This window comes from Manis pentadactyla, chromosome 3 (genome assembly GCF_030020395.1).
Source record: "Manis pentadactyla isolate mManPen7 chromosome 3, mManPen7.hap1, whole genome shotgun sequence".
Lineage (NCBI taxonomy): Eukaryota > Metazoa > Chordata > Mammalia > Pholidota > Manidae > Manis > Manis pentadactyla.
Genome location: NC_080021.1, coordinates 11,261,003 through 11,274,584, shown reverse-complemented (window position 1 = coordinate 11,274,584; position 13,582 = coordinate 11,261,003). Strand labels below are relative to the sequence as shown.

The 13,582-nt window shown below is 45.6% G+C and overlaps 1 protein-coding gene across 3 annotated transcripts in view; it reads right to left on the bottom strand.

Moving 5' to 3' along the window:
- ADCY8 (adenylate cyclase 8) overlaps nt 1-13,582 on the bottom strand; it is a 225,266-nt gene that overhangs the window by 43,750 nt on the left and 167,934 nt on the right. For 2 of the 3 annotated variants that reach the window (XM_036890545.2, XM_036890547.2), the window contains 3 exons: nt 12,793-12,893; nt 2,839-3,040; nt 726-815 (listed from right to left, as the gene is read on the bottom strand). In XM_036890545.2, the coding sequence (XP_036746440.2) occupies nt 726-815; nt 2,839-3,040; nt 12,793-12,893 (393 nt within the window). The remainder of the gene's footprint in view (nt 1-725; nt 816-2,838; nt 3,041-12,792; nt 12,894-13,582) is intronic. The other variant, XM_036890546.2, reaches the window with a different exon arrangement.

Here is a 13,582-nt window from a genome sequence, read left to right as displayed (position 1 = left end):
TGGGACATCCCACCTGCCCTCCCTCCTGACCAAGAACTTCTGTCCCAGTATATAAAGGGCTGAGCCATGGCTCACAGAGCCCAAGACTGTCCTTTGTCCAGCCCCTTAGGATGACCCCAAGGCCCGGAGCCTGACCAGTGGCTCTGTGGCCAAGAGAGGGTCAGACTGCCATTTCAACGGTGGCTGTCCCATTGGGACACCTGCAGATTCTGTGGCATGCCGCCCACTTTCTGCACCACTGTAAGTGTAGTTGGGGTTTTCTGTGTTGGTGGTTCACTAGCTTCTTCCCTCCCTTCTCCCCTTCCCTTCTCTTCCTCCTTTCCATCCTTCCCTATTCCACGAGGCAAACACAGATGAGTCTGAGCACTGACCCTGCACTGTGTCCTATACTGGAGAGAGCCACACATTCTGCTGCAGGATTTGAAGATGAGCTGGGGGAGTGAGTGGGGGAGGACAAGACAAAGGGAAAGAGGAGAACGCATAGTGGGAAGGGTGAGGAGGGATGAAGAGGAGGAGGACAAGGGGGAGAGAAGTGGGGAATGGGCAGAGATGGGGGCAGGAAAGAGGCAGGGAAAAGCAGAAGATACAAGGAAAGGCAGAAAAGGGGAAGAAGGACAATCAGCCTCTGGAGCGCTTCCTAAGGCCCTGCGGCCAGTCCTGCTAGTCTGGAGCTGGGGGAGGTACCTGGGCCCAAGACTTGCCCAGGGGAGCTCAGGAATAAATACCTCTGGGTAGGAGCAGATATCTGTAAACACAGCTGAGGAATTGAAAGTCAGGTTCTTCAAGGGTATCGACTTGTCAAAATCACACCACAGCTGTGGATTAAAAAAAAAAAAAGAATAACAACAAAAAGCCAAAAAAACCACAGGAACACCAAGTCAGTGTGAGTGCTGGAAATGGAGTCGTGAGCTTGCGCGGCTCGGCTTGGCAAAGGCTTGGGGCAGAGCAGGCCCGAGTGGGGCTTGACTTCAGAACGCAAGTGCCAGGTTGGAGCTCCTCTCTCATTTCAAAGGAAGCACTGGCTCAGAGAGAGCATTTGCAAGCCAGTCACAAAACTAGGTTAAGACCGCTCTGTGGGCCCCATCGCTGGAATGCACTTGTGGGGCTCAGAAGAGAAAGCCAGATGGCAAGAGAGAAGGTCTGGGCTACACCACAGCCTGTCTCCACATCAACAGCTAGGGGGATTCGAGGGATCTGTGGGGGCACATTTTCCAGAAAGACGTTTGGCATTGGGGTGGTGGGCATTTCCTAGGATGCTGCGGCAGGAAATTTTGTGGTGCACAGTGAAGAACTGCTACCACTGGCGGAGGCCTCCTCTGTGCCAGGCACTTTGTATGAAAAGGCCTCACAGCCACCTTGTGATGTAGCTACTATTTTAATCCCCACTTTACAACTGAAAAGTACAAAACTCCGAGAAGGAAAGTAACTTGCTCAGGGTCACCACGCTGATTAAGTGCTAGAGCTGGAATTTGAACCCAGGTCTATCTGACTCCAAAGCCTCTGAGCTTTCTTCTGTACCACTGTGGCACATGTGGCCCTCAAGTAACCCTGGCTTAGGCTCCTTGGGTTTATTTCCAAATCCTGCACCCCAGAAATACCTGATTTGTTCAAGACTTGAGATCCTGATTATAACTCCACACGCCATTACCAACAATCCTAAGTACTTCCATTTTCAATTGCTATATATATATAAAATAGTCATTAAATGATGAATTTAATTAGATTCTGATTCTCCTTGATCTTTATCTCACTGAGTCCTTTACTCCAAGGCCAACCACAGAGCCTGTGCAATATAAACTCTAAGTAATTGGGCCAATTTGGACCGGGAATTCCAGACAGCATGCACTTCCAGCTCACAGGCTGACAGTCGTGGGAGTCTGCAGTTTGTGTTCCTGAGCACTTGGAGACCCTCCCTCATGCCTCAACTCGCCTCTCTCAACGTGCTAGGGTTAAAGCCTAGAATCAAAATAAATCCCTCCTAAAATCTAGATCCCTGTCATGGACAACACAAGACTGCTTGTATATGCATAGAAAATGCCTGTAGCTACCATGTTATCGTGCGAGAGAGATGAAATCATTACAATGTGGATCATCAAATAAAAACAATGATAAATATGGCAGTTGGAGATTCATCTAAGTTCGATGTGTCACATCCAATATGAACTCTTAGAAAGTCACAGAGGCAAGGTGCCCAACCTTCCTGAAAGGCAGTTTCCTCATCCATTACAAGGGAACAATGATACCTACCTGTAGCACATAGTAGGTGCTCAATAAACGACAGCTATTTTATTTCCATTCCCTCCCCCCATCCCCCACTCCCATTCGCAGAGCAACAATTTAGCAAATGAGAATGAGCAGAGTCATGGAGTCAGACAGACCTTATTAGCAAGTTATTTCATGTCTCTGAGCCTCAGTTTTCTCAGTCATAAAGTGGGGATAATGACATTTACCTCACGGGGTTTATGTGAGGATTAAAAAAGAAAAACACATATAGCTACCCCTTCAGTGCATGGCACATGGCAGGTAGGTACTTAATAAATAAAGACTCTTATTTAAGATTACATTGATTGGCCACTGACAATACAGATACTTTAGGGCATTTGAGCTCCTTTGGAGCAAATTATCTCCCCCCTGGAAAAAGGCAATTTGCCACCAGTAAAATGCACAGCTGTGACAGTAGCCACATTTCTGTTCTCTGTCCCTAAGCTTGGGGCTGGCCCAGGCACATGAGAGTGACTGGTATCAAGAAAGGCAATGCAAGACGCTGCAGGCTCCATAAGCTCTTACTTCCTGACTGCGCACTACATACCAGAGGGCTGGTGGGTTTGGAATGCTTACGATATTCAGGACGGCGCCCAGGAAATTAATCAAAATGGATGCAAAGATGATGACGTTTCGGGCCAAATAGGTCTCATTTATCCAACAGCAAGTTTTCCGGAGGATGAGGGGCAGACACTTATAATCCTCCGCTGTGGTGATGAGGACCAGAGCTGAGTGCAGCATAATCAGGATGGAAAACTGGACGGCCATCGGCATCACCCTGCAGGAAACAGAATGAGGGTCACTTGGTGTCAATCATCTGATACCCACTCCCTGGGCAGCACTGCTAATCACCTGCATGATCACCTTTCCCACCCTTGCACCCAATAATTCCTCTAAAGCTCCATTTGTTTAAGAAAAAGGCTGTTAGTAGAAAACTCTTGTTATGTTCATCCCCAGGATACTCTCTCTATAAAGAACCTTTGCAATGAATGTCAAATATTTGGCTTGATTTATTGCTTCTGCATAATCTTTTTATTATTTATTTATTTATTTTTATCATTCATCTGTTTTACTAGGCAACTGCTGCCAAGGCAACACACCACTGGAATTTTATCTCAATACTCTGGCTGTGGGAGGGACCCACATGCTCTTTCCCCTTCGGGTGGGTCTTACAAAATACGTTCCTTCTTGGTCTACTCTGATGCCAAGAACTGAACTTGGCATTTGTTCCAGGTTGTTGCTCAGTTTGATTAATGATTGCCAAGGTTTGCATGGAATACACTACGTGCCATTTGGGACACGGGTAAGGGTGCAATTTGACATATGGGTAAGGAGAACCCATGCTTGAAGTCACCCTAGAACATCACTCTTGGGTCTACATCTCGCGCTTCAAACTCTTGGCAAAGCTCTGTCCCATGGCAGCCCTGTCTACTGGACACCTCTGCTGGGTGTCAGGCTGTTTCTAGCAATTCATTGATCCAAAACCCCAACTCCAGAGGCATCTTTGAGTGCTTCCTTTCCTTACTAAGCCACCTGTCACCAGGCATTTTGCTCCTTCTTGGGAATTCATCTTTGTTCTCTTATTTTCTGTCCAGCTATTCATGTCGTACACTGGCGTCTCTTAATTTCTCTTCCTCTGTTTTGGCTAGCAAACTGCTGCAGGGTAAAGGGTGCCCTGATGGAAATGGTGGAGGATTTGGTATCCTTTCCTTCCTCTCTAAAGTAGAGTTCATGCATTTGGCTTCAATGTTTTCCACTGGCTGATGCCCAACAAATATGCAGTTAGTGAATGAAGGTGGGCCCACCTTCTTCTATCTCTACATCTTACACTATCATTTTTACTATCCCCCCCCTGGATTTTCTTATTTATTATTAACAACACCAGTGTAAGTAATGAACTGAACTGTGACTATGTGCTAGACACAGTGCTAAGCACTGTATGTCTCATTTCCATTCCTCAGAACAAACCTAAGAGGTCTTTTGATCTCTTTTTATCAGATGAAGATTTAAAGTTCAGAGAAAAGCAACCCCCCAGGGGCCATTTGAGCTGGTAAGTGTTAGAGCTAAAGCCCACTCTGCTATGCTGATCACTTTGGTGACTAATTTCTCTCTCATAATTGCTGTAATTTGGTTCATGCTATTCATTCCCCAAGCTTTTTTCCCAGGCACAGTGGCAGGCACCAGGGGGCGCTAGGACCAAAGAGACATCTTCCCCATAGTCAAGGAGATCATATTCTAGAAGGGATGTGGACATACAAATGATGGACTATTAGGTACTATGCTGTGGTCTAGAATATAGAAAAGGGAATCAAGACAGTCTTCACAGAGGAGGTGGCATTTGGGTTAGGCCTTGGAGGTTGAAGAAAGGGTTTTTAGGGAGGGAAGATTGAGAGAAGCTTCAGTAGGAGAGTGACAACATAGTTGAGTTTCTGATAACCCAGGTGGTGAGGTTGTGGGACTGGTTAGGGGTCTGCTAAGTGCTGTGCTGGAGGGCACCCCCAGCAGGCAATGTGTGGATGTTTCAGATGTGTAACGGGCACCAAGGGATCTGTGTATCTGAAGGACAACCGTGGTGGGCGATGGAAGAAGGAGTGAAGAGGAGAGAAAGTATTCAGGTTTAAATAGTTGCGGTCTGAGTTAAGGGAGGCATACAGGGTAACAGCACCAATATTTGGCAGGTTCTGGGAAATATGTGGAGGTAATCTTAATGAGTGTTTGGTATGTGTGTGTGCAGGGGGCATTTGGCAGAGGGTGGTCATCAAGGACAACACGCATGTTTTTACCAAGTGGTAAATTCAGGAAAAGAAGCAAGTCAAAAGGGGAGAAAGATGATAAATCTGATTCGGGGCCAGTTGAATTTTGGGTGTTGTGGACCATGCAGCTGGAAGCTTGAGATGTCTAGGAGGTTAGAGGGATGGCAGCGGACTTTGGGTCTGGAGTGAATAGGTGGCAGCCGAACCCGAGGATGGGAGGACTCGTGAAGGACCAAAAGTGAGGCTATGGGAGAAGCGGATGAGCTGGGAGGAGAGAAGGCAGCAAAGGAAATTCAGGACGTCTGGTCAAATAAGCGGAGAACAGCCTCATGACAGGCAGGGGATAAGACATTGGCAAGGAGGGGGTAACCAAGCCTGTCAACTCGTGCATGGCCAAGCAGCACCAAGGTGGAAGGGACTCCTCCTGCAGACCCAGCTTTCATTGCTGGAGGTTTTATTTTTGTCTTAAAAAAGAGACACTTGCAGTTTTGATTTTATGGATCACCTTGACTGGAAATCCGTGGGAGTTCCAGCTAAGAACATAAGGCTTGTTCAGCAGTGGGTTCCCAGAGGGCTCTGGGCAGATGGGACCCCCTCCCCCCGGGACCCTCCCTCTATAGGCTGGAAAAACAACTCCCTGACAGCACACCATTATTTCTGAGCACCAGGGGTGGCAAATGAAAGAGAACACAGAGGCAGGTGGGTCGCTCTGTCAGGCGGTCCCAGATGGGCCAGTTCTGAGGCTGATGCATCTCAGTAACATGAGGTGGCCATCGAGCTATGAAGGTTGTTTCAAAGCCTGAGGCAGAAGCAACTGGGCAAAAACGACTGTGAAAGCTGCTCGGCAGGAACCTCTGACTCTTCTGTGGCCACCAATGCCATCCAGAGTGCGTGAGGACCTCCGCATGGTGCACAAGCTGTTGCACCGCACTTGGCGCGCGCGCTCTCTCTCTCACCTTTCCGCACTCCATGGGCGATGTTCTAACTGCTAAGCTACTCAACCTCTGTGTCTCAGAGCGCTGACACTTCCCACCCTCCTGGGAGAACGTCTTGTTCATCCTTCAAGGCTCAGCTGTTCTCTGGATTCATCCATGACACCTGGCGTAGGGCTGAGTGCGGAGTGTGCTCAATAAATGCTAACAGAGTTATGTTTCTTGTTACGTTTCTCACCAGCTTCCACAGGGAAGAAGATTCCTATGGACACTCCCAGCCCCAGCGTCTCCACCTCTTCTAGGATGAGGAAGGCCACCCCGCTGGTCAGAGCCTTTCTGGGATGTTCGGTGGACCTGGCTCTTCTTGGAGGGCAGGGCCATGGTTGAAGTTCATGCAACACTCAGGGGTTTGTCTCCTACTTCTTGGTCCACTGGGATGGCTGGGAAGCCACAGCCTCGACTTTCCCTGTGGGAAGATGCCTGGCCATCTCTTCTTCTTGGCCAGGCCATCTCTTCCTGAGCGAAAAAGTTCAGATGCTCCCAAGAAGTCCCAAGCACCTTCCCAGATGTCCCTCATTCCTGTGGCACTGGGTGTGTGCGACTTGTATCGTTCTTTCCCACACCAGAGTACAACCCCACGCTGGGGTCGGAAGGTAGAGGTTGGGGAGGTAGGCAGAGATCCAGGAGATTCAGGATGGATCCCATGTGGTCTCTTGGCTTTAATCACAGTCTGTGTTCCAGCTCTGATCATAGTTTTGCAAAAGCAAACCAAGCATTTGCTTGGAAATTTGTAAAATTGTTGCTTGCTGCCCACCTAGCCATTGTGCATTTGTGTGTAATTTAGGTGGGGCTCAAGGAATGCTGGTGAATTTGCACACAGAACCCATCTGAGCCTCTACTATAGTTTTCAGCGATCAGCACTTTCTTCTGGGTTTGCTGAAACATGGGAAACTAGCGATTGAATTTCTGTGTCCTTTAAAATTCACATGTTGAATCCTAACACCCAATCTGATGGTATTTAGAAATGGGGGCTCTGGGAGGTAATTAAGTGAATGAAACAGGTGCCCTTATAAAAGAGACCCCAGAAATATTCCTTGCCCCTTCTACCACGTGAGGACCCAGCAAGAGGACAGCTGTGGAGGAACCAGGAAGAGAGGCTTCAACAGACCCTGAATCTGCTGGTGACTTGATCCTGAACTTCCAGCCTCCAGAACTGTGAGGAAGAAATTCCTGTTGTTTATAAGCCACCCACAGTCTATGTTTGTTTGTTTTTTAATATAGCTTCCAAGGTAGGCTAGGACCGGAGGTAAAAGGCAGGCCGGTGGTCCAGTATCAAGAGCAAAGGCTTGTGTGTTTGAACCCTTAGCTCTGAAACATAACCAGGGTCATAGCCTGGGGCAAGGTAACGATCTCTTCTGAATATCATTTTTTACTCTGCAAAACAAGGAATGGTAATCTACCTCTGAAATGAGGCTGTGAGGTTAAAAGAGTAAAGCAGTGTAATGCTTAGCACATAATAAGAACTCAAGGAAACATCAGTTTTCTTTCTCTATTCACAGTGAAATTCAGAAAACCAAAGGCATCTTAAAGATCTGGGGCAAGAGTATTAATTACAAGACCAGCTTTCTAAGCAAGACACTGGCATTGCATATAAAATTCCTCTGGAAAGCTCTGCAGCAGCTTCTCAGAGTTCATTTACTTTTGCATACAGAAACATTGCAACATCAGATTGTAATTTTTATCTAATTATAGAGCTGCTTCAGCATCCAGGGGTTCTGTATTTGCTTTTGCATTGTTGGTGAACGTGAGAGGCAAGGAAACCTTTCATTTCTGAAATTGAGTCTGAAAAAATATGACACGGGATTTGCAAAACAGCTCTATCCAAATCATTTCTAGACATTAAGTTCTAATGACTCTCTGCTGTCTGTCTTCAAAACGGGGTCTGGGTGGGTACCATGATTTGATGTTTGCTTGGGGGCAAGGATCAGGGAGCATGAGTGAACAGCCTATAGCAGCTTGTGGTGCAGTAATAAATAGAAACTCAGACCATATTGAAAGATGGTATTTGTACTGTCCTTTAGAATATGCAAAGGTCCTATGAGTCCGAGAATGCATCTGTTCCTTATAGCAACCCTGAGAGGTAGGTATTCCTAAGAGCTTTTGCAGATGAAAATCCTGTGGCACAGGAAAGGGCAAGGAACCAGAATTTATCAAAGTGGTTATGGCTCACTTAATTCTTTTAGCAGCTCTAGGAAGTCAGCACTGCTATTCCCATTTTACAGATGAGAAAACTGAGGCTTCCGAGAGATCAAGCACATACACACAGTAAGATGTACAGAAAATAGCAAGAGCCAGTGCCTCTTTTTTCCTGTCTGTCCTCCCACTCTTGCTTTCTTCCTGCCCAGGCCAGCTGGGTAGTGCCATGCTCTTGATGCCTTTCACTCTCTCCCTCCTTCTTCTCTTCCCCACCTCCTTCCTCTTTCTCTGCTCTCCCTCCCCTACGTCTCTCTCATCACCATGCATGCAGACTTAGATACATTATTCTATAATCACAGAAGGTATTTCTGGTCTTTCCTCAGTTTGCCCTGCTGGGAGAGGACCATCTACATGGATGTGGCAATTAAAGGAAAGAGCCAGGCAAGCACTGTCTTTCTTTGCCAGGATGCATTAATTTCTGCTTTGAGGCTGGGACTTAGCCGTGGTCATATGAGCAGAGACTGCTCATCTGCTAAAAAGTCCACGACAGAAGAGATGCCCGTGGAAGACCCCTGCCATCTGTTTAGTCACAAATAATCAATTGGAAACAAAATGAGTTGGACAGGAAACAAGCCCACATTAAAGAAAGCTCATGCTGTGTCAGGGGCAAATGGGCCACTCAATTCCCACAACATGTTGACTGTCTGGTCAGAGCTCAACTTTGAAGTTTTCTTCATTGTCAGTTTTTTCTCTTCTCTGAACTAGAGAGGAAAAGGCAATGGCTAATATTTTGATTACTGGCTTCAGGCTGCATCCCAGAGCCAGAGATTCTGGGCAGCCAGCTGCTGGGCGAGGTTCCAGGTCTCCTTCGCCTGAACCCAGGAATTGGCTGGCTATCCTTGGTCACACCACCAGGGAAGGGAATTTGCCCAGGCCAGCTGGGAAGTGCCCTGCTTGCTTCCTATGGGGCACAGTGACCCCTGCTTTTGTCCTAGTGCCCCATGCAGTCCCCCAGGCCCATCTGGGTTTCCTCTCGCTCTCTCATACCCCCCATCCAGTCAGTCTGGGAGCTCTCTGTCCTGAATATCTAGCAAATTCTTCCTCTCTGGTCCATCCTAAAGCCACTGTCTTACCCAAGTTATTTCTCACCAGGAGTCTGGCAACTGCTTCCTGATTGGTTTTCCCAATTCCAGACCCCACCCTTTCCTGTCCATCTTCCATGACCAGTGTGATCCCTTTTCCAATTGCATCACTTCATTGAATAAAACGCTCAGTAAGGTCTGCTCTGCCAACCTATGACAATTCCCCAGCAAGGCTTACAAACTCCTCCCCTGCACAGCACTCAGTTTTCAGCTGTTCCTCTTTCCTCCTTCTCAGTGCTCTCCCCTGACCTGGCTCCTTCAGGAGGCAGGTGAGATGTCAGTGTCACCTCCTCTAGGAAGCCTGCCGTGATCCCTTTGCCTCACCTCACTCCTCCACATCCCATCTCACCTTACCCTTTCCCTATTATAAGAGTCATTGCACCATATTGGAGTTGTTCAGCTAATTGTCTTTCCCCAGCTAGACTAGACGGTAGGCTTTATGATGGCAGGGGCCATGACTGTCTGTCTCCAGCGTCCAGCACTGACATTGGTCCTTTTCCAAGGACCCTGGTCCCCACGTGGCTCTTGGGTAGTCAGGGGACCCATTCCCTTAGAGCACTCCTCCCTGCTACCCTTCCCTGATTTGTTCAGCCCCACAGTATATACGTATCTACATGCACAGCATATACATACCCATGTGCATATCAAAGACACAGCTACATATTCATCTATATTCATAGCTTATGAGTAGCTACTTCTATAGCATATAATTCTATCATATGCATACATTTTAATTATTTCTTTGTTCCCTTCTGCTAGCTTATAAGATTCAGGAGGGCAGGTTTTTGCTTTGTTCTTTTGTTGCTGTTGTTCAGTGATGTATTCCCAGCATTCATAACAGGTCTGGCTCATAACAGGCATCCCATGGCTATTGGTTCCCACATTTAGCAGAGGCACATAGGCCTTCCTTCTCTCTCTCTCTCTCAAAAAAACCATTTTTTAAAAAATGTGAAGTGAAGCATAAATATAGAAAACCACACAGAAGTATAGCTTAATTAGCTAGTATAACATTTCTGCCTTTGTAATGACCAATGAGTTCACAAATGGCATTTGGCAGGGACCTGAAAGTCCACCCGCCAGGTCCCGGCTCCTCCTTTGGTCCTCTCTCCCACTCCTGTTTATCATTTTACATTTCTTTGTAGTTTCATCATCTATTTTAAGGCACTGTAATTTAGTCTTGCCCATTTTTTATTGGATTTGATTTGTCTTTTAAAGAAACTATGTATTTTCTCTTTAAACTTTTATTTTCTTCACACTTTATTTATTGAAGAATATGTGCCCTTTGACCTGTAGCATTTCCTACTGCCTAAATTTTACTTTTGCATACTTATTCAATATCCTCTGTGATTCCTGCAAATCAGAATCCTGCAAATTGATCCCTGTGGTAAGACTACAGATGCTCTGTGTTCTTCCATCAGGAGATATATCTTTCCTTTTGTGCTGGTAACATACTTTGATGATTAACTTTTACATCCATTCATTCATTGGAAGACTGGAAAATGGTGGTATTTGAATTCTATAAAATTTATATTCATTATAATTTATAGTAATATTTTATAATTAATAATAATAACTTACAATTCTTTAAAATTAATTAACTTGAATAATTTTATGATGTTTCCACTCAGCTTCTGTTTGGTGATGTTGTAGCTCAGTTCATGCAGGGAAGAGAAAAAAATTTGTTTCTTTCCCCTTTTTACTAGTTTCCAAGGTAACTAATCAGTTCCCTATCATCCACCAATGGCTACCGACTTCTAAAAATGTCATTATAAACTCATGAAGTTAAATATCTTTGCTGGGCTTTGATTGATCATTTTATCAGTTTCCCATACTGGAGTTCAAATTATTCCATCTCTGGACAGTGGGAGCTTCATCGGTGTGGCCTTTGACCTGTCTAATGAGCTTGATGACTCCCTTACTTCCTTGTAGGACAAGATGCTCTCAGCTCAGCTCACCACCTGCTGAGTGTTAGTTAATTTGGACATCTTACCCTCACAGAAACAGGCTGCAGTCTTCCTCAAAATACTTCAGGCCCTCCTTCCTGTCCCCAGGGTCAATTCTAAACTCCTTAACACATCACTGTGGACATTGAACTGCTAGCTCACTCCTTTTTCAGCCATGGTGCCCACCACATCTTTGCATGATATTTTACCCTGGACTCTCCCATGTTCTCATTTTTCTAGAAACCCAAGGTCTTCACATCTCTGTGCCTTTACCAGAGATGTTTTGCAAACTGGAAATACTCTCCCACTCTTTCTCCCATGTGCTACCCAGCTCAAAATACCATCTTTTCTGCTGACTTTTCCTTAGACCACCTAGTCAGAAAGAACTGCTGCTTCTGGTACAAAGCAGTTAAGTGGTTCACAGCATCAACTCTGCCTCTGGGTTCAGTTCCCAGCTCAGCCATTACTCAGACATGTGACCTTAGGGAAATCCTCATCTACAAAATGGGAATTAGAAGGCTGCCTCACTTATTGATTATTTTGGGGGCCTTACAGAAATAATACATACAAAGAATATTGCACTTTCTTGGCATGCAATAAGTGCTCTGTGCCTGGGAGCTGTTATTAATGTCTCGCGCCCCCACTAAACGATATCTTAGAGGATGCAAAACTCATTCTGCAAAATTATACCACCCTCCAGGTCTAGCATGTTGTTTTGCCTATGTTAGACATTTAACAAATATTTGTTGCTGTTATTTTTAACCACACAAAAAGGGAAAATTCATGGCAAGTTTAGGAAGAAGGAAATCTACCTGAGAAAGGAGTCAGGGGCTACGTCACAGTGCAGGAGGGAGCAAAGCACGTTGGACTAAGCCACAGCGAGGTTCCAGTGCTGGCTGGTACTTTATCCTGCAGGATGTCGGTCTGGGCCTGACAGAGTGTGAGGAACCTGGACTGGGTGAGACTTCCTGGGTTTGAATCCAGGCTGGGCATTTCTCAGCTGTGAGACTCTGTGCAACTTATTTCATTTCTCCAGGCTTCCGTTCTCCCCTCTTTAAAACAGGGACAATAGTCCCTACCTTATAGGGTTGCCATAAGGATTTCATGAGTTACTGTGTGTAAGGTATTTGGAATAGTGATTGGCCACATACAGGTATGTGCAGTATTATTAAAATGCCAATTTTGCTGACCCAGGGAGATTTGATGCTGTATGTATGGACAACAAAGAGGTAATTAACAATGGAAAAAGCAAAGGGTGATTGAGGCTCTAATACTTCCTGCATTTGTGGATGCAATGTCAAATAAGTCTGGGACCTATTTTGATTTGGGTTGTGGTTTTTATTAGAATTGGGAAACAGACTCTTGCCTTGGTAGAGTAATAAGATTATTATGCAGAGAAAGAACCAGATAAGAAAACCACTGACATCGTCAAGCACTTTGGTGTGGATCTTGGGGCCTGTTGTGTTAAATCTGATCCCTTGAAAAGGCTGGCCTGCTGGCTGCAGGTGAGGGGCCATCAGCCCACAGAGACATTTCCTGGATAATTTGGTTCTTTCGTACTTACCTTGAAGAAGGAAGCAAACTTTGTATTGTCGTGATAAATAGGAGAACGATAAACGCACAGACCAAGTTCGACTTGAACACTTCATCCCTCATTTGAGAGTACTGGAATTAAAGAAAAGGAGAATAAATTATTTAGCAGCAGAGTTGAGCATTTGGAAGAGTTAAGTTTTATCAGGGTTGGAGTTGGGGGAAAACAGCAAGAAGAGACAAGGCACTTAAATATCTTCAAAATTTAAGTGGAATCCATATCTTAATAAACCCTTCACAGAACATGACCTTCACACCACCCTGCAACGTGCCAGTGAGAGCCCAGGCGTGGCTACAATTCCCCTTCCAGTAAAAGGTAATCGGGGAGGGACTGCATGAGTTCATCTGGTGCTTCTCCTCTCTCCCAACTAACATCATTTTAACAAAACAGAAGAGCACACATCCATATATGTAGCAAATCAAATTCACATTGACTTTCTTCATGAGTAAATGTAAGTCATTTAAGGATCTCTATTTCTTGTTAGCGTTGGGAGATAGGGGAATGTCTTATCAGAGTCTTTCTGTCTCCTTTTCATAAAAACTATTGAAAAATAAACTCACAGAATCTTAGAAAAGAGTGCAGCCTAAGAGATCTCCAGCAAGTGCAAGCCCTTTCGTTCCACATGAGAGAAACCAAGACTGATCGACCAATATGCCTGATGCTCTTCTGTCGTCTGCTCGAGGTGGCCCTGGGGAATGGCGGTAACTTTATTTTGATTATCCAGAGTACTCAGTAATTTCATTGTCCGGCCTTAAAAGCTTCT